General features: G+C 35.2%; 1 protein-coding gene across 1 annotated transcript in view; it reads right to left on the bottom strand.

Moving 5' to 3' along the window:
• Positions 1-6,345: 6,345 nt before the first annotated feature.
• The window catches only part of LOC106483502 (ATP-dependent translocase ABCB1), a 42,879-nt gene continuing 27,226 nt past the window's right edge, over positions 6,346-21,998 (bottom strand). Inside the window, exons 21-29 of the mRNA XM_067292195.1 lie at positions 20,581-20,664; positions 20,002-20,205; positions 18,531-18,631; positions 16,564-16,704; positions 14,208-14,364; positions 13,550-13,747; positions 11,067-11,273; positions 9,185-9,331; positions 6,346-7,757 (exon numbers count right to left, since the gene is read on the bottom strand). Coding sequence (XP_067148296.1) covers positions 7,551-7,757; positions 9,185-9,331; positions 11,067-11,273; positions 13,550-13,747; positions 14,208-14,364; positions 16,564-16,704; positions 18,531-18,631; positions 20,002-20,205; positions 20,581-20,664 — 1,446 coding nt within the window. The 3' untranslated portion in view covers positions 6,346-7,550. The remainder of the gene's footprint in view (positions 7,758-9,184; positions 9,332-11,066; positions 11,274-13,549; positions 13,748-14,207; positions 14,365-16,563; positions 16,705-18,530; positions 18,632-20,001; positions 20,206-20,580; positions 20,665-21,998) is intronic.

Genomic DNA, 21,998 nt, shown 5'->3' with positions numbered 1-21,998 from the left:
AAAGTTTTAAGTTGTGTAGTTATATTAAATTTTTGAGCATACTTCCAGAACAGGTTTTCCTTGATGATACTCTTGAATATACTCACCAGATATTCACCCGGGAAGCAGTCTCTTCCCACAAACAGATTTTTTCTCTGTGTACAATAATAACCCATCTCTCTGTATCCTCATTGCAACCAGCTTTACTAATCATAAAATTAAATTCTTTTAGGCCATTATTTTAATTTAGGTGATATAAAAATGCATTATACATCTATTTTAAAGTTTGTGCTATATTAAATTGAGCCATACATTGAATTTCCTGTCCATAATGGCAAAATCAAGCTATTGTATAATGTTTTTATCTTCTATTAGCAGGAAATACTAAATTCAGCTAGTATGAAATACTGACATCAATAGTAAAATGCCTGTCGTCTTGCAGGTGAAAAGTTTCACTTTAACATAACTGTAGCATTTTAATACCCGATGTTGTAAATTTCTATTTCTGTTCTTTAAAAATTGTAGGCCATGTGAAAGTCAATATAAAATGATAGCAGTGTTGATGGTAATACCTCTTAAAGAAATTGGTCAGGAAAATGGCACCCAAACAGTGTATCTACAATCAAATTACCCAGACTAAGGAAACTATTGTAAAGTATCAGAGGCCAAGATTCATGTTTTGTTTATTTGGCATTTCTGACTCAACTTCTGTAGTGAAGGGACTATCAAAGAAACAGGCTAAGTCCTGGTACTTGAAGATATTTGTACATTGTAAGGCTGTTTAGGTTTCCACTATGTCAGCAATAGAAGCACAGTGTCTATAGGCCTTTAATACTCTGGCCTAAAAGATTTATCCAGTACTGAAAAGGAAGTTTATGGCAGAACACTGATGACTGTACATAAGGTACCCAAAAAATTTTGCCACAAAAACCTTCTTGCTCTTGTAACACTCAGAAATATATTTAATGTATAGCAAGACTTTTCTTTAACCTTTTGCTTTATATTTATATATTTTATGATAAATAAGATTAAATTAGAATGAAAGAATTAAAAGAAAGGCCTTCAATTTGAATATAAAATAAACATTACTTACCATCATTGATTGCTTCCAGTAGGACTGCTTAACATAGTTACAAGCTGACAAGAGCAGTTAATATCTACTGCCTTTGCTTAAAATGATCTCAGATCTTAAGAACTCTGACGTTAATAAACATGGTAGCAATGCTGTCAGGACTATGAACTGATACTATTCCTTTGGGCAGAAAAGAGAGTGGGGATCTTGGAGAATAACCAAAAGGTCAAAAGAATATTGCTCTTCTGGTTAGACAGGAGAAAACATATGTATTAAGAGTTGAACAAGACATCTGTGAAGAAGAAAAGAAAAAGAAATTTCTAAAAGAAAATGTAGATTAGCTTAGCTATTGTCTGAGCAAATGAGGCCATCATGCGGCAAATTAAAGACATGACCACAGAGAGAAAAATCATTGATTAATCGTTTCGGTGATATCAGGAACATAGACACCCACCATCATGAACACAAAGGAAACTGGTGTGAAAGTTCAGACACAGAAATTCCTCTTACCTTTTGATTTTTTCATGAGGAATTTTGGAGAAGTTTTAGAGGATCTTTTGCAATTCTTTATCAATGAAAGATTCTTAGATGCAAAGCACATATATTTTTTCTAACTTGTTATTTAAAGTATCATAGATAATAACAGAAGAATGAGACTTAGAAAGTATAACCATGTCTTCAAAGGAATGATTTCAAATGCCTTCAAATGAGAACCAAGTGAATAACTAAGTTTTTGATGATTTATTGAACTCCTCAGGAAACTGCAGGAAATGAAATTATAAACATCTGCAAAACTACTGTTGTATGCTTTATCAAAGCTACCTATAACAAGCTGAACCTTGAAATATTAGTGTCCTGAACTATAATTCTCAAATTAGCATGTATGAAAAGTAATGTCTGAGTTGTTTCTGATTTAGCAGATATGTTAGTAACTGTCATCTTTAATACTCATCCGCTTTACATTGAAGAATAGACAGGGACACGAAGATAAATCTTCTGTAGAGCTACCTACAGAAATTCTTGAGAAAAGTTTACTGTATTTGGATTAGGAGTTTCTATACTGAATTTAGTTTCTGAATGAAGAATCAACCATAGTTCCATAGTTCTTTTTTTCTATCAGCCCTTCAGTATATGTGCATACATTTTGTTTCTTTCTTTGTTTTTTGAACAACATTGTTGTGATTTATAGTTTTAGGGACTATGAAATAGATGCATGTCAATGAATGACTGAAAAGTTTGTACAACAAGCACACATTGATCAATCCAACACAAAAGTTATAAAGTGTGATATATACACAAGTGAAAGTTAGAAGAAACTAATATTGGAGAAAGCCAAGAATGCCTAAGAAGAAAAAAAGCATGAAGCTGATGTTGATCAAATTACCCTGCTAGGGCCCCAGGAGTAAATAGAGTGGATTATGCTGACCTGTTATATCTCAAACCTGCAGTAGCTTATTATTTCTCTGTTCTGCACTGCCTCTTTTTATATATTGCTGTACGTAAAGCTGATTTAGTTAAATCCATTTGTAAATTAGGCGGGAACTGGCAACTACTGTGTCTGCATCCCTTCTCTCTCAACACTGCTTCATTTTAACATTTTACTTATCCTGAACCTATTTTTTTTCCTAGATTCCACATTAATCGAGTTAATCACTTACCCTTCTTTCGCAAGTCATATTTGTGCGAAACAAGACACAAGTCATATGGAAATAAGACTATTCCTCTTAGATGACATAAGGATCATGGTATTTTATCTTAGAACAATTGTTTGCTAGTCAAACAATTTGTTAATGTATTTTTCTCCTTTACTAAGCAAATGAATGATGATATAATTTCTGCCCAGGGACTCTTAAAGTGAATCTATAAAGACCCAGATTATATAGTTATATATGGAGACACAGTCTTTACCTTTAATTATTTAAAAAGCCTTCAAATATTTGGGCATTTTAAAATAGCCCCAAACAATTCCTATTATTTCCCTAAAAATGTCTCTGTATTTGGTGAATGTGAAGCAGCAGCCAGTGTTTCCAGATCTACCTTTATGATAGATGTAGTGCAGGTTCTAAGATGCTTATTTTGGTACAATAGTCATTCAAGGTGTGACTCATTTTCTCTAATCTAAGATATTGATGCAGTAGATAATTGTGCTAATCATGCTTGTGTCCTTTTACGAAGAGAAACACTTTTAGGTTGTTGTTAATGTGGCCTGCTAGTGACCAGTACTTTAGAATGGGATGAACTGTGCCCTAGATTTTATTGGTCAGACCTTTGTTAACCATTAAGGGAAGCTTGCTTAGAGCAATGAGCTTAGACGTGAATGTTCACTGTCAGATGCAGTCTAACTCTAGCCCTGTACAGCAATGGGATTAGAATACTGATGTGTTTAGTTAACAAAGTACAGCTAGAATAGAACAAACACAGCAATAAACATTCAAAGGAAAAAGCAAGTGGACTTACCTTACATTGACAGGGGTTGCTAAAGCTAGTTGTCCTTCTGTGTTCTGCTACTTTCCTTCCTGTTCTCTGCTTCTGAGGTACATACAGTCCATGGCATTCACAGTAAAGAAGGATTCACTTTCTGCTTTCTGTTCACTGCATTAAAATAAGTAGAATAAAATATACCATCCTGTTTTAGAAATAGAGAATGGATGCATGACTAAAATACATTGTTCTGGATAATTTATCTAGAAGAAAGACTGGGTACTTGCCAATAACAGTTATTTAGACTGTTTATAGGTACATGTATGATTTGGGTATTCCTGCACAAGAATTACTAGTTGGAGTGTTCTAACCCCTTGCAGTACTCTTAGGTAGTGTACCCTGTTTCTCCCATCCTGCAAGTTGTCTTCCTCTTTCCTTTCAGTGACCAAGCCTACAAGGTAAACTGGATTTTGAAGGAGAGGAATAAGAGGAAGAGTTATGAGTGTACCTATTATCAATACATCTTGAGGAAGAGCAGTTACAGACAGAAAACACATCTTCTTCAAATGATTGTCTATACGTCTATTCATACTGTGAATGATTACAAGCGATATCCAATGGCAAATGTTTGGAGGAGTTCTGCAGCATCACTATTTCTTCCAGGCAGAAATGCTACCAGGAAGGCTGTTTCCATAGACAGATATAGTAGCAAGAAAGTGACAACAGGTTCAAGGAGTTTAGTCGTAAGGAAGGAGAGTTAGTTCCCTTAATGCTAGATTGACTGGGGGCCCACATCAGTGTGGAAGGCTGTTGAATATCTGCTGACATGTAGGATAGTTAGGGAAGATCTTTGAGGGCATGCCTAAAGAAGGGACTAGTTGCAATCCAAAAATTATTTACAGTCTTATTTTGAAGCTGAGATGGTACACAGTCTATGCCACTGACAAGAGAAAATCCTTCAGAATCTTTAATGAGAGGGAGAAGCCTGGAGATTATTTGTCCTTCTGCTCTATCGCAGAAAATGATAGAAGGGCTTAGCAGCAAAGTTTTGGTTGCATAAGCAACAGCAAATTACCCTTACAGGGTTAAGTATGCTGGAGAATGCTGGGAAGTAAGAGACCATAATATTCAACATCCTGATAAGAATTTGCAGTAGGAAAAGCCTTCTATACCTAAGAAATTTTTTCTTCCAAAAGCTCTCCTTTGATGATTTGTTGTTTCAGCAGGAGGGTTATTGGTCTGTTGAACTTGAATGCTTCTTGCTTCTTCTTTCCAACAATCAATGGCACATGCTTGGAAAGTGTTTATGATTGCTAAGATGATGCCAATGCTGACATCTCGCTATAGTTCTGTTCAAAAGATAATGGGGAAGAATGCAGAGAAAGTTGATGCAGGGAATGTGTGAAAAAATCCTTTTAGATTACCTGCCTCTAGAAAGGTATGTTATGTAGGTGACTGCAGTTCCTGAAGGCTCTCTGAAGAAAGACAAGACAGAGAAAAAGGGCATTTCATTTCAGAATAAGATAACATATTTTGCCAGTGCTTAAGGTTATTATGGTCAAACGCTAGTACTGGCTACGCTAAGAAGGAGCACTCATTGCTCAGACAAGTATCTTAAGATGTCATAGGGTATCAAAAGGTCTCAGAGGCTAACTGAAAAGACAGAGCCAGCAAGTTAGATCTCTTATGCCTTGTAGGATAATAGTCCTTAAAGCAGAAATGTCCTAAGTCACTCGACCTTTCCTTTGGGTCAAGCATTATAACATCAAGGACTGATTATAGAATACAGTGCATGTTTTTTGGAAGTGGGTCACTGTCCTTATGGCTCTGTGACTAAAAAATGCATGGATGGGGCATTTGGTGACAACATAATAGTAGTGGTTGTGGTCTTCTGAAAAGCTGTGATCTTCTGTGGTGAAAGCCATGGTGCAATTATTACAGCCTTCTATGGTGCATTTGAAAACAAAGATCCATTTTCCTTAAAGAAAAAGTGCTTACTTTCATTACAGCCCCTTTCAACCAGAAGTGAGCTGTTCAGTAATTCTTATGCAAAGTTTCAGGTAAATCTTGATGAAAGGGAAATACTTTTTTAAGAAATGAGGAAGAGGAGGATAGGGAAAAAATAGGTTGTTCTGAAAAGTTTCTATATTTGATATTAATTTCTGAGGTAGATTTTAAACTATATGGTGAAAATGTTGAAAAATGATTCTTGAATATCTGTGTTCAGACATTTACAGTGCTTGTCTGATTTTCAGGGAGAGCTACCAGACTGTCTGGTAAATCAAGCACCTTTGAAACTAATTCATGTTGGGGAAACAATCCAATCATTACTAATCCAATCATTAGAAATTCTATCATTAAAAATTAAAAAACAATCTAAAAATAAAATCCATTAGACCAAAAATCAACCTAAATATTTTCTCAGTTGTTAATTTACAATGTAATAATGTTATAGGAATATCTATTCCCATCTTGCAATTGCACGTATAACTTATATTATGGTTCAGACTAAGAGTCTTAGTCATGGACAAGAACCCTGTGTGTCAGATAACATATAGATAGTAAACAAAGAAGTTCAATACTGCAATGGTTTTCCAGTGTAAGACAGGAACAGAAGAAAACAGATAAGGGATTCAAGAGGAATACAATGAGGCAGTGTCAATCAGCATTCTGGAGAGTATTGTAAGAACAGAGATCAGCCTGACTATCAGCACCTGAATTTGTGTGTGTGCGCATGTACATGTGTCTGTATATATAAATACATATATATACACACCCCTACATGTGGACAGATACATAAAATGTATATATCTCAGGAATCAGAAATTGCTGTGACAGAAGTGTGGAAGACTGATAAATCAGGCAAGTTTTAAACTTTAAAACAAGACTTTACTGTATTAATATTCATTAACAATACACGTTGTTAATGGTTAGTTCTTAATCATTATTAATCACTATTACTACATATTCAAGGCAGTTAGTTCTTAACAATCATATCCTAAATTAGCAATGAATATACAGTACCACAGAGCTGATGCCATGTAGTTAGCATTGGTGGTTACAGTCCTTGATCAGTCCCAGTCTTTTAGGGTCTTAGTCATCAAAGTGATCAGGGTCAAGAGCACTTCAGTGAGGGAAGCTGGAACTGAAATAGGTGTCCTCTCCAGCTCCTCCAGCCCTCAGTTTGAGATCTCCTCCTTTTATAAGATACTTCACTCTTTAAAGAGTTCGTAGCCCTTGGCCTCTGCCCCATAATCTTTGGGATGCTGGGGGGTACACTTTCCCAGGCTGCAGCATGTGCCTTGTCCTTCTGATCAGTTGAGTTTTTTCTAATCTGCTGCTTCTTTTCCATGTCATACTAAAGCAGTCTTTTCCCAGGTCCCAAGGCTGCACTTCTTCAATGACAAGTAACTGATCATCAGTGAGGTGTTCACAGTTATGGGACTCTTTTTTCAACCTGTGTCCATATTTTTGAGACTTCTGCTATTATCCCAGTCTAAAACTCCACATCATAACAAGAACCTCTGGCATCAAGCTGCAGCTGACCTGCAAGTTGTTGTACAAGCTGATAACAAGCCTAGTAGGTCACGACCGGGGTCTTGCATAGTTTGCATAAGACACCATAAGGATAAGGCCTGAGACTTGTTCTTAGCAATGGCAGTACTATTTTTACTGAGCCATGAGGTACCAAGTGCTAAGGTACTAAGGCACTATACAGATAGATAGATAGATAATTTGCAATATGTATGTTTACATATTGTTTACCAGATATGCCAAATTAGCATGCTTTTGTTAGCATTTAAGGCAAGCTAATATTAAATTCTACTTAGTGTGCTTCTACTATTATGGGTGCAATAGATCCCTGCTTTTGCTACAAAATAAAGTGGTTTGAATAATGAACTAGCACTGGATAATGAATGAGGCACTGGTACATATTTACTTAGTATTTCCTGCTTTCATAGGATTTATAAAAGGCCTTTGTTTTGCAGGAAAAACAAAAGTATCAAGGCTGACTACTAATACTATGTAGTATTGAAATAATTACAGTGACACTTCATAGATAAGTACTGCCTTTAATTTACATGTTGCATGACCCAGACTGAACATTGACCAGAGAATAGTAGATGCCTTTTTCAGCTAAGAGCTGTTGATGAGTCCCTTGTTCTACAATCTTGCCATTCTGGACCACGGCAATCTTGTCAGCGTTCTGGATGGTGGACAGGCGGTGGGCTATCACAATGCAGGTACGACCTTCTCTGGCTTTATCCAGGGCTTCCTGGACAACCTGTTCAATGAACAAATCAAAAGGTGAATAAAAAGTATAATGCCCTGGAATTATTTCTGGCAGTTTGTAATGCCAAATACCTCAACTGCCATCTCCTAAGTAAATTGTAATATAGCAATGAGAGAAGGGGAATATCTCTGGCTTTAGCTTCCAGTTTTAGATTTAGCCTGTGTAGGCAAGGAGCAAAAACTGTTATAGCAGATAATGGCATGAGAGCTAAGAGGAGGAGATGGAGCCAGGATCTTTACTGAGATGCATGGTGAGAGAACAGGAGAAAATGGTCATAAATTGGAACAGGGGAGGTTCTGATGGGATGTAAGAAAAAATTTCACTGGAAGGATAATTAAGCATTGGAACAGGGACCAAGAGAGCTTGTGGAATCTCCTTGGAGGTTTTCAAGGACTTGACTGGACAAAATCCTAAGCAACCTGGTCCAGATGCAGTGTTAACCCTTGTTTGAGCAGGAAGTTTGACTAGAGAGCTTCAGACATCCCTTCCGTGATTGGTTAATCACATATCAGAGTTAAGTCAATTGTCTTGAGCCAGCTACTAGCATACCAGTTCTATTGATTTCATAGCAAGTCTCGTGAATGATGCTTTTCTTAAAGCTATCTCTGGCAGAAAAATATTAATGAGAATCTCAGCTTTCTTTTCTTTATTCCTTATTTTATTCTGTATTAATAAACACAAGATATGAAATACTTGTACCCAAATGGCACATAATTAAGAAAGCAGAATTGTGAAATGTATTTAATGACATTTTCCCCCCAAATCTTAGTCAAGATCAAGACCTAGTCCATATGTTTTCAGCTTTTCAGATTAAAGCTGTTATTACATTCCCCCCCCCCCCCAAATAAGTGCATTTGTAGTGTCCGTGTTGATTTTCTACAGCCAAATTGTGCTTCTGTTATACCAAGATTTCAGCTTTGGGCTTAAACAAAGAAATATGTAGCAATACATTCTAGCAATTTTTTCCCTGAAGGTTTGCATGTCAGCCACAAACAAATAGAGCTGGAAAGCAATGTGAGAAAAAAGTACAGTTATCAAAAGCAAGACTTGACTATTTCCCAGAAAAAAAGTTAGCTGTCAGTTCTGACAGCATCCTCATACTCTTCAGTTTCTAAAATTTGTCCCTCCTGATTCAATTCTGATAGCACTTTTCCAATTGAAGCCTGAAGAATTCCAAGCACAGAAATACCTTCTTCATTGCTACTTCAATCTGCCTACTGCCATATGAAGAGAATGATATGCTCTTTTGGGAAGGAGGAGTATGTCCTTCATATTTGTTTATTAATAGCGTAATATATAATTTGCATAAAATATGCATATTTCAGCATTGGGCTTTAATCTGTGAGACTGAATGTAATAATCACAATATAAACAAACATGGTTTTAGATCCCAGACTCCTGGCTCACAAGGAAGTTACCTTTTCACTTTCTGTATCTAAGGCAGATGTAGCTTCATCCAGTAGCAGAATTTGGGGCTGACGTACAAGAGCTCGGGCAATAGCAACACGTTGTTTCTGACCACCAGAGAGCTGGGTTCCCTTGTCTCCTACACGGGTATTATATTTCTAGAAAAAATATATTTAGTTCAGAAGATGAATGCAAATACATCAGTCCTGGAGTGGATTTAAGCATATTGACTCTAGCATTAGTGATCCATAAACTGAATATTCCATGCAAATAGCTCTCTGAAAATAGATGTCCAGAATTCCTAGCAGTTACAAACCTATAAATCTTTCTAAGAGACTTCTTTGTAGTATCAAGTGTTTCATAACTCTCAATGCCCTTCCCCAAGCAACAACTCCTGTAAGGTTGGAAAGCAACGTTATTCTCATTCAGGAGATGGGATACTGAGGCATAGTACAAGTCTATGACAACACTGGGGATCAAACACTGACCTTAAATTCTACAAATGAGCTTCCTAATCAATTATTCTAACCCACATTTGTTCATCATGAAGAAAAAATAGCAACTTATAAGATGCATCAGTTCTGGGCCATATACTTTTATATATATGTGTGTGTGTGTGTGTGTGTGTGTGTATGTATATAATATATATACTTTATTTCTATTATACACACACACACAGAGTATATATAGAGTATATGATGCTAAATATATATATATACACACATAAATACACACACCTATGCATGCATCTGTGTGTGTGTATATTATTAGAGCTTGGGGCAATTAGGTGTTAATTTAGGTACCTCAGTTAAGTGGTATCAGTTAGGCCTCTGGACAAACTCATATGTAGGTCACAGTAATCTGTGACTTACTATATATTTTGTTCCAGAAAGCATGTAAGTTTTATGAGACATCATTATATATCACAATATTCTTTACACAGTTTTGAAAACAGCAGATCTCTTGATAACAGACATTAGAAACTAAATGAGGTCTGCAAAAAATCTTGGACCTTCACCTCTGGATTTTTCAGGAAACACAAAAAAGCAGCTAGACAGCCTAAAGTTAAGCTGCATGTAAGCAACATGCAATTAAGCTGGCAAACTCCTTCCTTCAGTTTGTTGTGGATATCACAAGCTGACATAGGTTAAAAATTGATCTGTCAAACTCACAGAAGAAAAGTCAGTCCAGAACTGTTAAACAATAAAACATGATTTCTTTCTTAGGAAGTTCCTGAGTCACAAATTATGCAAAGTTAGAAGAGGATTTAGGCAAAATGTGATTAAATCTTTAGTCTTTTTGTATACTTTTCTATAGACACGTCCTGTTGGTCTCCATCTGGGATAAGATTCTGTGCAAAGCAGACCTTTGATCTGACTCAGGAATTTCATTCTTACATTATATTGCATTGTTCAGATATATATGAAAGACTTGGTCATTTCTGAATCACAGAAATTTCAATTCTTACTAAGTATAGCTGGAAGAAATGCCTATGATCAATCTGATTTGCATAAGAATCTTTGTTAATCTAGCTGAATCCTCATCATCTTCTACACATGTCTGAGATAAATAGGAGCTGACAAAAGAAATTTCTAACTCTCCTAAAAAAACAAAAACCAAGACACACACACACACACACGCACACTTCCAACACTCAGTGAGTTGTATGTAATTTGTTTTTCTTCTCTGATACCATAAATGTTCTGCTCTCTGCATGCCAATGGAGTCTCCCAGAAAAAAAATAAAGCATACAAACACAATAAAAAAAGGAAGACTTTAAAAACTAACTCTTCCAGGTCTATTTACATCTTAGGGATTCAAAAATGGCACAAATTTTCCCCGCCACAGTAGGTCACCCCCAGTTTTGAGTAGGAAAGAAAAGATATAACTTACATTTGGTAGAGATTCAATGAAGGAATGAATATTGGCTTTTTTTGCTGCACTAACAATTTCCTCATGTGGTACCTCCCGACTGTTATCTCCATAAGCAATGTTCTCAGCAATAGTGCAGTCAAACAGGACTGGTTCTTGTGAGACAATACCGATCTGAGATCTAAGCCACTGGATATTTAGTGTCTTTGCATTTTTGTCATCAAACAGCTGAGAAACCAAACATTTTAAATTTGAGTCATATAGATATATCTGTCTTTGAGACTTACTGCAAATTCATACCAGAAGTTGTGCAATTGCAGTTCTTTCTGTAGAGATTCCAGTTTGAATACCACATAATCCCTTCCCCTCCTTCTCCTCAAAGTTCCAAATGTTCTAATGATTATGATATAAAAGCAAGAATAGTCACTTCCACTTCCTTAGGTCTTTTCTTTGCTTCAAGCTTTCATAAGGATTTTGAAGACAGTAGAAGATAGGATAATGCAGAGGCTATTTCACAGAACTTTACCCAAAGTTTTTTTTTCCATAAAAGAAGGAATTTAAAGAACTTTCATTTATTTAAATGTTTTTTACATATATATTCCCACTGAAAGAACAGACTGGCATTAGTACTCCATTAAAATAAAAGAAGATTGGGTTAATTCATTCATACACTTCTGAACCAAGCACCAATCATAAATATAATTGTGATGTAATGTCTAATGACAGACAAATTTACTTCTGGATTCTCTAAGATGTCACTTGCAACCAACTTTCTATACTGATAACTGTCACATTTCTGCTAAATTTGGCTACTGAGCTGTCATCCTTGCCTATTAGATAAATGACAATAGACTTTTTTTCCCCCTCAATACATCAGTGTCATAAATATACCATTCATATCAATCTGGATGCAAATAAACCAGGAGATTAAGAGGGTTGCTGCACCTCCATAAGAATCACACAGTGCAGTGTTAAGGCTCCATGTCACGCAATATGACTAGCGGTGTAATTGAAGAACTTCCCCATTCACAGCATGGCTACATCCATGTGATTGATCTACCAATACTGTAGTTTGTGCTAAGGCAGCCTACTTAGTCTATAGTATTCTTTTTCAAAGGAAGAAGATCATAATAAACATGATCTAAATTCCACTGAAATTAGTGGCAGCATTTCTACATCCGTAGATATGAGAAGGAAAAAGCTAGAAAGCAGAAGTTGCTTTCAACTACCTGATACGTATTTGCCATCCCTTAGAATTCCAATGCATTTGCAGGCCGCTAAGGTCTGCTTCCTGTTCCACATCTGATGTGAAAATCATTGATGAAGCTAGAACATTATTAAAACATTTGCATTTTGGATCCATCATATCAGAAAGCACAACTTTTTGGCATGGTCACACTCTTTACCAGACTAGCACAACACTAGTCTCACTGTGGTGAACAGTAGTGCTTTTGAGCGTACACTTGTATCACCCAGTTCACAGTGCCACAGAACATGTGAACTGGTCTGCTGCTTCTGTGGTTTCTATGCTAGTGACTTGTGCTTTTCCTTCCCTTCAGTAAACCATTGTTGGTTATTTGTGGCTGCAAGCTCAGAAACACTGGCCATGAAGCTGCACTTAGTTAAGCATACTTTTTGGAGCAACTATGCTTCCTCTTTCTACACACATCAGTTTTCCATACTGGAGGTGTATGCGCATTTCTGCTCTCAGACACATCTTGCCCATCACACCTAGGTCTTATTTTACTAATGCTGTCACTTTGCTTTACCTTTTGTGAGCATCTCTGCAGAGACAAGTTCTGAAAACCTTCTAACTCTGACCTCCATCAAAGTCCCTCCAAAATACAGGGGTTCTTTTTCAAATAAAATCTCTGAACCCATTAACGTTGAAGAGAAAATGGCAGTAAGCAATACCATTATGTAAAGAAAAGTATTGCAATGTTGATGAATAAATTCAGTAGTGCAGGAAACTCTAGCCATGTTTTAAATCTAAATTATTAAAAGCAATTACATAGCATCTATCACTTTGCTAACTGGGTAGATCTGAAAGACACAACTAAAAATGAAGATAAAAATGATATTCTTCAATATTCTTCATTGCTTAAAGAGCATAGATAGCAAATTCTACTACTACAATATACAGACATAGGTGTGCATATTTAATAACTTTAGAAAAGCTTCTAATATTAAAACATCAGGAAGTTTGCTCTGTATTCAATGCAGTCTTTCCACTGTCATTATTAGGCTGTAGATCAGGCACATTTTCACCACACGGATTTTGTTTCATTAATTCAAAACCATGTGAGAAATCAAGACTCTTTTTATTGTTTCACTTCACTATATTTATATAAGGAACCCTGAAAATCAACTGGTTGTCGTTAATATTAAAAATACTTAAAAAAAACCCAGAACAGAAATATCTATCATACTTCTTCACACCAAATAAAACCAAATAAATACATTCTTATTTAACATGCAGACATATTCTTACAAAAAACGCTTACCATTTCTCCATCAAGTGGATCATAAAATCTCTCAAGCAGCTGAACAACAGTGCTCTTTCCACAGCCACTGCTACCAACAAGAGCCAGAGTTTGTCCCTTTTCTACTTTTAGATTCAAACCTTGGAGAACTTTGACATCAGGTCGGTTTGGGTAGTTAAACATCACATCTTTGATCGCTATGTTTCCCCCAAATCTTTCCTATAATTGAAATAGTATTATTTAAATAGTTTCTTAAGACAATTGGACAGATGACAAATGATTCACATAGAACTGCAGAAGTCTCTTTTTATCTATTGAAATCAATAGTTTTGCATTTGCTGGAATGTTGTCTTTAACTCCACAAATCTTTGTGAAACCAAAAAAAATTAAATTACAGCACTGAAATATTTTGAAGATGCTCAAAATTTTGCTAGCTGAACTCCAAACAAGCTTTTACTTATGACCAGACCTTCAAAACAAATAAACCTTAAGACAGTGTGGACAACTGGTGAACTCATGATGGAGTATTTGGTTCTTGTTGTAATTTGGATAGTGCCAAGAATACATTGAGGTAAGCAACTAATGTGAGAGAGAGGGAAAACCAGCAGTTTGAAGTAAGTAACAAATGTTATGTCCATATTGTCAATAGATAAAATTGCCCATAACAGTGCTTACTTACAGGCTTCAGTCCTTCCTCACTGTAACTATCTATGGAGGGTACCGTTTCAAACAGCATGAACAGATGGGCCGCTGATATCTTGGCTTTGGCATAGTCTGGAGCAAAAGAGCTGCTTTGTCCTAAAGCCATTGCACCAAATACAACAGCTGAAAACACTCTATAAAAGAAACCAGAAAAGAAGAAAGAAAAAAAAAATCAGTAAATAGACAACGAGAAAAGGACAATGGAAACAGGGCTGCATTCAACAATAAAGTAGTAGTAAAGTAGTAACCACATATTATTGCTTTAATTGTTTATTTCATTCCAGAACTAAATTTTATCCACTTTTAATGAAGTGAGATAAATAAGATTCCATTCAAAATTCAATGTTTTCATTACTTATTGATACTAATATCTTTTATTATTAATACTGATTAACTGTAACAAATCTCAAATGGAGCTAGGAAGACAGTGGTTCATGGATGGCCTGGGAGTTTGTGATCCATTTTTTAAGTCATTACTGAAAAGAAAAACAAAAACTCACCCTGTAGCAAGGTGACAATAAAGGTTTAATTTGCTATCACAGCTCTACTGAAAAATTCTCAAGGGCTTGCAACACCAAAAACAAAAACCCAACAAAAACCCAACACAGAAAAAATAAAAAACACACGAAAAACAAGAAAAAACAAAAACAACCCAAAACCAAAAAACCCCCGCCCAAGTTGAAAATGACACTATTATTGTTTTATGGTGAATGTAGATGTACCTTTATGGATTTCATTAGAATGGTTTAAGAACCTGCTGTCTTCAGCTATTAATTACTACCACACAGCATAGGATTACTCATCACTGAGAAATGGTAATTGACCATATGAGACCTCTTAGACTTTTCTGAGACAAAAAGTGAAAGATTAATTTACATTGTCTTCAGAGCTATATAAACTAATCTGTTTTATCCTGCATATGAACAGCCGGGAAGGGCTCACCCTGGTTTAGTGCAGACAATCCCTTCCAAATCTAGCTGAGCCACTGGAAATTCACTCCCCCTGCTTTCCCTCTCTCCTCTAGCACCAAAAAATCCACTTTGCTTCCAAGCAACCCACAATAACACCTCCATACATACCACATACAACACCACAATAACACTTGTTACATTTCTGCTGCCTCCAGTTCTTTCTTCTGTGTGTTTCTTAACATCCATAAAGCTACTTCAATGTTATCCTACAAATTCCAACTTAACACTATCTTTCATCAGGTTGCCAAAAAAAACTCCAAAAAACCAACCACGGGCTTTCTTAGGTATTGAGATCACTGCTTTCATACTGATAGAATATCATTCTTTTCATACCTGTTTCCATAGGCCTGTATTGAGCTGTTGCCTCTTATCTTACACTGTAAATTATCTTTCTCCTGAGTTTATACAGGACCAAGGGGGGGTTGGTTATGATAGGGGCTCTAAGGTACTATGGTAAATGACTGGATAAATAGCGATTATAAAACCAAAATATAAAAGTAAGAAGCTAAGGATAAGCCATAGCTTCTGAATCCCTCCTTTCATTTTTGTATGGTTTCAGTCCTTAAAAGCCAATAAAGTGCCCTTAAAGACAAAAAATTGCACTGTTCTTTGTATAATTACATACTGCAGTGGACACACATTCTAGGAGTACTGCAAATTGGAAATATTTTATTTGCAGTATCTATCTAAATTAAAAGTAAAATGCTATATCTCACTATGGGTATGTATAGCACTCTATATATAGTTCTTGCACTCATTGTTCATTCTTTCATTTCCCATGCAAAATTGGTTTAATTAACTCTATCATCTAGAAAAATCTAGTCATCTTTCCCTTATGGTGCATAGCATCTACCCTAGAAAACAGAACATTACTCTGCAATTATTTAATGTGTATATTAGAGCAGATTTCAAATTTTGATGGATTAAACTGCCATAGAAATAATGAAGTCACTGATAACCTTTTCTTAAAAGATTTTTTTTAATAATATTATGCTTCAACAAACAAGTACAACTATGTTTTCTTTTAGAAAATACAGCGGATCTCTTCAAGCTACATGAACAACAAAGAGAGAATAAACAAAGTGACATAGCAGGATACCATTTCATCCTCTGGAAAAATAATAGTCCAGAATAAATACAGAAAAGGAAATCAAAAAATCAGGGCTACTTGAAGAACTCAGAATCTGTAATCATCTATAATACTGACTTTGTAATATGCTTTCTATAATATGTTTCTATAACATTTAAGCACAGAGAAAGAATTTGCCCATTTTCTCAGTTAGCTAATGGATTCATGATATCCTTAGCAACAAAGACCTCTCTCTGGATTGAGAGAGAAGAGATTGCAAAAGAGATACTTACAAAAACACACTTTTATACTCCATGAATCCATTTACCACTAGATAGGCACCAAACCGGAAACAGCCAGCATAGGTAAAGAACATCATTGCTTGTGAAAGGGCAAAACAAAGACCAAATATATGTGCCTTCTTCACAGAATTTCTGTAAGGAAGAATGTATATTTTCATACAAATGAGCAATTGTACTTAAATCTATTATGTAAAAAGCAATTAATTCACTTCAGATGCTGCTGTGATAAATGGGAAGTACTTATCTTAAGTACTTTAAGTTACACAATCCTTTATCTCCTTAGACTGTGTCTAAGAGAAAAAGTTTATTTCTGCTTGTTTCCAGAATTCTGTCTACTTCAAAGGACAGACTGGAATATGGAGAAAGAAAAACATGGCCCCTTAGCTGCTATGTCTAATTATTGTCTTACCACCTCACAGTTTGAGTGTTAAAATATTTTACAGTTGAGTCCATGATTACAACTTTCAAAACTTAAACAATATCATCGAAACTGTATTACTGCATCACATAAGAGGGGAAAAAAAAGAAGACTTAGTTCTTTATGTGAGCAGAACTGCTTTCAACCACAGACAATTTTTTTTTGTCAGTTGTTCTTTACTTGTGATTTTAGGTTAACCAAATAAAATGTTCAACAGTTCAATATAAGACAGTTGGGAATTTGTTTCTTTAAAAGTTCATCAGTCAAAATTCTTCTCTCCAATAAGATTTAGCCTGCATGTATGATGCATAAATGGGATTTTGGATGATAAAACTATTCATATAACTAAAAGCAGGGCAGAGAGAAAATTTTTTGCTAATATGAATTTTACCAGAAAAAAGAAAGAAAATATTTTAATTATACTGATACAGATTTTAATTATATTGATGTTATTCTTAAGTCACTATTTTATGGTTCCTTTTGGGGAAAAAAAGGATCCAGATTCACAAATATGCCTTTTTGATAAAGAGGCTGCAGTCCCTTCTCTTTTACATAGCCTATTTGTGCATTAATCCAGGACAACAGAAGACCTAAGTTCAATTTTTAAAAAATAGAAATGCTTTGCCTAATCAGTGGTTAAAGATGCACTGAGACATTAAGTCAAAAATACATGTCCTATCTCCCACAGAACAAATTGTCCCATAGGAAAAATAAATACTTTATTTCTACTGGAACAACAATAAGATGAAAGTCTGAGAGCAATTCCTCCAATGACAACCCTGAGAATGGTTAGGTACTGTCCTGAAAGTTGTGAGGTATGGGCTCAAATCTGAGTAACCTGAGAAAGAAATTAGACTAGTATCTCTCATAACCTGCACCATGCTCTAATTGCTTAATTATTGTGGTGGATGCATTGGCAGCACCCCTTTTTGTCTGTCTCCCATCATATCTGTGTACATATGCTGTCATTTCCTTTACTTTTCTCATGAAAGTCTGAAAATGAAATATTTCATTCTGAAACAAATACAGATTTGACAATAATATTTTTTTTCATTTTAAGATTTTTTTAATTTGATTTAATCCAAGCAGGGTTTTTTTGCAATCACAAACCAATAAGTAATTATTCAAATGTTTTCAGTCCTACTCATACTTTCAAAAATGGGCTAATGAAATATTTAATTTACACAAAACAGTTTTTAATTAAACCTAAATATCTGAAACATTTTAGCTAGGAGATTAGATTAGATGACTTCCAAAGCTCTCTTAAAACCAAGATTTTTTGAAAACAGTGATATTGCAATAGAAGATACTAATACTACCACAGAAAATTAATTAAAACAAAGAACAAAACCTACAGTGTTTCCTGGTGACTTCCTTGGTTAATAAAAAGATACGCAAAATCTTTAACGTAGTCTTACTTCAGAATTAATGCAAGCAATACACATGAACAAAAAATAAATTCATGTCAGTCCAAGTAAATGTATGCAATTTATTCTAAAATTAAAACACAGATTTTATTTCTTTAGTTATTTTATTATACCTGTATGGTACGTGCAGATGTTCTCCATACATGAACTCAAATTTTCTTTCTCGTGTCAAACTTACAACAGTTCGAATATTTTCTATGGCTTCTGTGGCAATCTGCAATTGAAACACAAATGCTTTAATCAAAACGATACTAAAGAAATGTACAGGAAAAATATAGTTACTAGAAAGGAAAGGAAATGTATCTTTTGGCATACATGAAAAAGCCAATGGAAAGATCATCATGCAATACTTCCAGTTGTCTTGGAGGGAAAAAATATTTTTGAGCAACTTTGTCCACTGACATAGAGGAAGGAAAATAGAAACAATTTAATAAATAGGAGTTAGTGAGGGGATTCAGATCCAGACCAAGATACTTAAATTTAGGTGTCTACGCTACCATTAAGTCAATGGAGATCTATTCAACAGAACCTAGAAAGCAATTCAGCTCACCAGCCACTATATGCCTACTTAAAGTTTCATTCTCCAGGATCTATTGACTAGAATGGTAAGAGGCTTAATTCAGATGCCCACATATAGGTGTTCTGCCATCAGAGATACAGATACTCAAAATCCTAGGGTAAGGCATGGTAGATGTGACACAGAACACAAAGTAGACCCACGCACTTCTGAAACAGCAGATAGAGGCCACACAGAATATACCATGATATCTCCAACAACTATAAGGGGACATTAGACAAGTAGCACATATGCAAACACATACATTAAAACACTAAATTTAGATGTCTTAATCTGAAGAGTAATACTATTGTTTATGTGCATGACCTTAGATAAATGACTCTCTTCTCAACAGCTTTTTACAGTATGACACAGGAAAGGAGTTTAGAAAAGTTTTACCTCTAAGAAAGTAATACTTGGAAAGTGATGAAACAGTTGTCCTGTCACAAAAGGATTTTGGAATGAAGTAACATTAAATGCCTTCATCTAACTTCTCCTTTAAACAAGAGCCTAGCCTTCTTGCTTTTCAGTTCTCATCTTTCTTTTCCACTCAACAAATAAGAAATGGCAAAGAGATTCAGAAACCAGTGGATAAATCCCTGCAAACATTGGTAAGATGAAAGAAAAAAAAAGAAAAAAGAGCATTGCAATATATGTAAGATAGATGACATGCCAAAAAGGATGCTGAAAAAGAAACAAGATAATTTCAAAATGAAGAGGGCTGCAAAATAAGGAAAATAGAGATGATAAGAACAGGAAGCAGAGAGATGTGCTAAGAATTCTTCAAGCACATTTCTGGGGCTTATCAATTCTGAAAATAAATATCAGTTAATAATATATGTCTTCAATTATTATTGAAGAAGTGTTATGTTGTTGTCCTAGTAATGTAAATGCATAGAGTTTGGCTATCTTTGAAAGTAATATATTATGGCATAAACTATGTTTGGAAGTAACATGTCTATTACCAATGCCCTGGTAGAAATTACTGTATATATTACACGGAAATAGATAAACTTCTCTAGACGCACCTTTCCTGCAATTTCCAGCTCCTTTTTATCTTTCTTAGCGTGTCCAGCCAGCATCTTCATTTCAATCATTCCTGCCACAGCGATGATAGGCACAACAGCTAAAAGTAATAAGGTCAGCTGCCAGCCATAAATTAATGATATAATAATTCCAGTCCCAAGGTTAGCTATGTTTTGGGCAATTAATGCCAGTCTGACACCAGTTGCCTGGGGGGGGAGAAAAAAGACAGTTTTTGCTAAAGAAACTGCATATTAGATGAGGAAGGCATTTCCACCTATAATATTCCTTGTTCTCCAAAAATATTTACAAAGTCTTAAAATCAGATTCCTGAATTTTTTTTTTAATAATAAAGGTTACAGCACAACATAGTAATAATCCTAAAAGAAGATTGCTATATGTTTACAAGGCATCACTGTTATAAATCCCATCAGTGCATTCTATACCAGCTATCATTTTACCAGTAATTGTAAATTTTAATTGTTGTCAAAGTCAAGACTGCCATCTAACCAGTCAAGCCCAAGTTTCAACTTTACTACATATTAACTCAAATATGAAAAATGCCTACACAAAATATTACTTACTCCTTTCACTTGTGAGGCATCATTAGCAAGTCTTGCAGTTAATGCTCCTGTGCTATTTTTAGTATCATCAAACCAGCCCATATCCTACAATAAGAAACATTTTTCTTAGGACAAGTCTTCCATATACTTTATATAAGCCTTAAAATAAAACTGAGGTCTACATAATATAACTAAGTTGAATGTTAGAAGTCAATGTGTGCATATTAAATTAAGCATAATTCCTTAATTACACAATGAATGTTAAAAAAGTGTATGCCTGTGGATGATCTGATGTGTAGGCTGTCATTGCTGAGAAGAAATGAGAGCAGGCCGTGGGAGTCCCAGAACCAAAATCTGCCCTCCCTCACCACTGTTGAATGACTCATCAGTCACATTGCTTCATAATTGCAAAGCTGTATGGGGAAGAATTGTAAAGCATTTTTTGGTGAAAACTCCTGACTTAGTGCTTTGTTCCTCCTCAGATTGGACAGACTCATTTGGAAGCTATGAGACAAGATAAAAAAATCTGGCCTCATATTTAAAAGTTCTCTGCCTGATCAATGTCATTTGTTGGGGTCAGCTACACAGTTATTCACCATGTGACCGAATACCTGATTTAAATTGTAACATGTAATATTCACCATATGAAGACCTGGTGATGTAGTACAGGCCCTTGTGACCTCAACATCCAATTGTAATACTTCTCTTTCATTAGGCTTTCAGTGATGCTCATCTGTAGTTCACAGTTTTTCAGAATACAATAGCTGCTTTCAGTTCACGCTGCAGATACTCATGTTTACATGAACAAAATTCTGTGTCTACATGTGGCTTTACGTGCAAGACATAAAAAGCAGAAGCATTGTATTGTATATTTGAAAAATCAGAAATACTGATCCTGAAACCATGCAATAATAGAGCCCATTTATGTAACTACATGACTTACTTAAAATTACTATGAAAATATATATTTTTAAAATTTTTCTGAAAGTGACTTTAGATTTAAGTATACAATCTTACTACTGAATTAACAAATGACGATAATGCATTTGGGAACTCTTTCAAAGAGACTTACAAAAAATAAAAACATCTGTTCCTGTTACAATTTAGATCAGACATTTGAAACAGAGTTACATAGTAAGCTGCATTGCATTGCATTTCTTTGCAGGAGAAGGGGCACCAAGGAAGAAAAGCAGACAAATGAGCATGCAATGGGATTCAGCTGGTGCACATCAGCTTGTTAAACCATGGTAACTTGGCTGTAAATCTAAGGCCTTGCAAGGAGTACGTATAAAGCTCTTCGGTTGATTTAAGTATCTTTGCCTACAAATACTTTACTTAACTCCCTATAACTAACCAAATTGGTTTCTAAACTGACTTAAAGAATCTTCTTTGTAGACCAAGTCATAATGTTGTAGAACAGCATAGAATACAGGTATTTT

The sequence above is a fragment of the Apteryx mantelli genome, chromosome 2 (assembly GCF_036417845.1).
Source record: "Apteryx mantelli isolate bAptMan1 chromosome 2, bAptMan1.hap1, whole genome shotgun sequence".
In the NCBI taxonomy this organism is placed as follows: Eukaryota; Metazoa; Chordata; class Aves; order Apterygiformes; family Apterygidae; genus Apteryx; species Apteryx mantelli.
The sequence above is the reverse complement of the archived record's forward strand: the minus strand, read 5'-3'. Positions and strand labels throughout refer to the sequence as shown.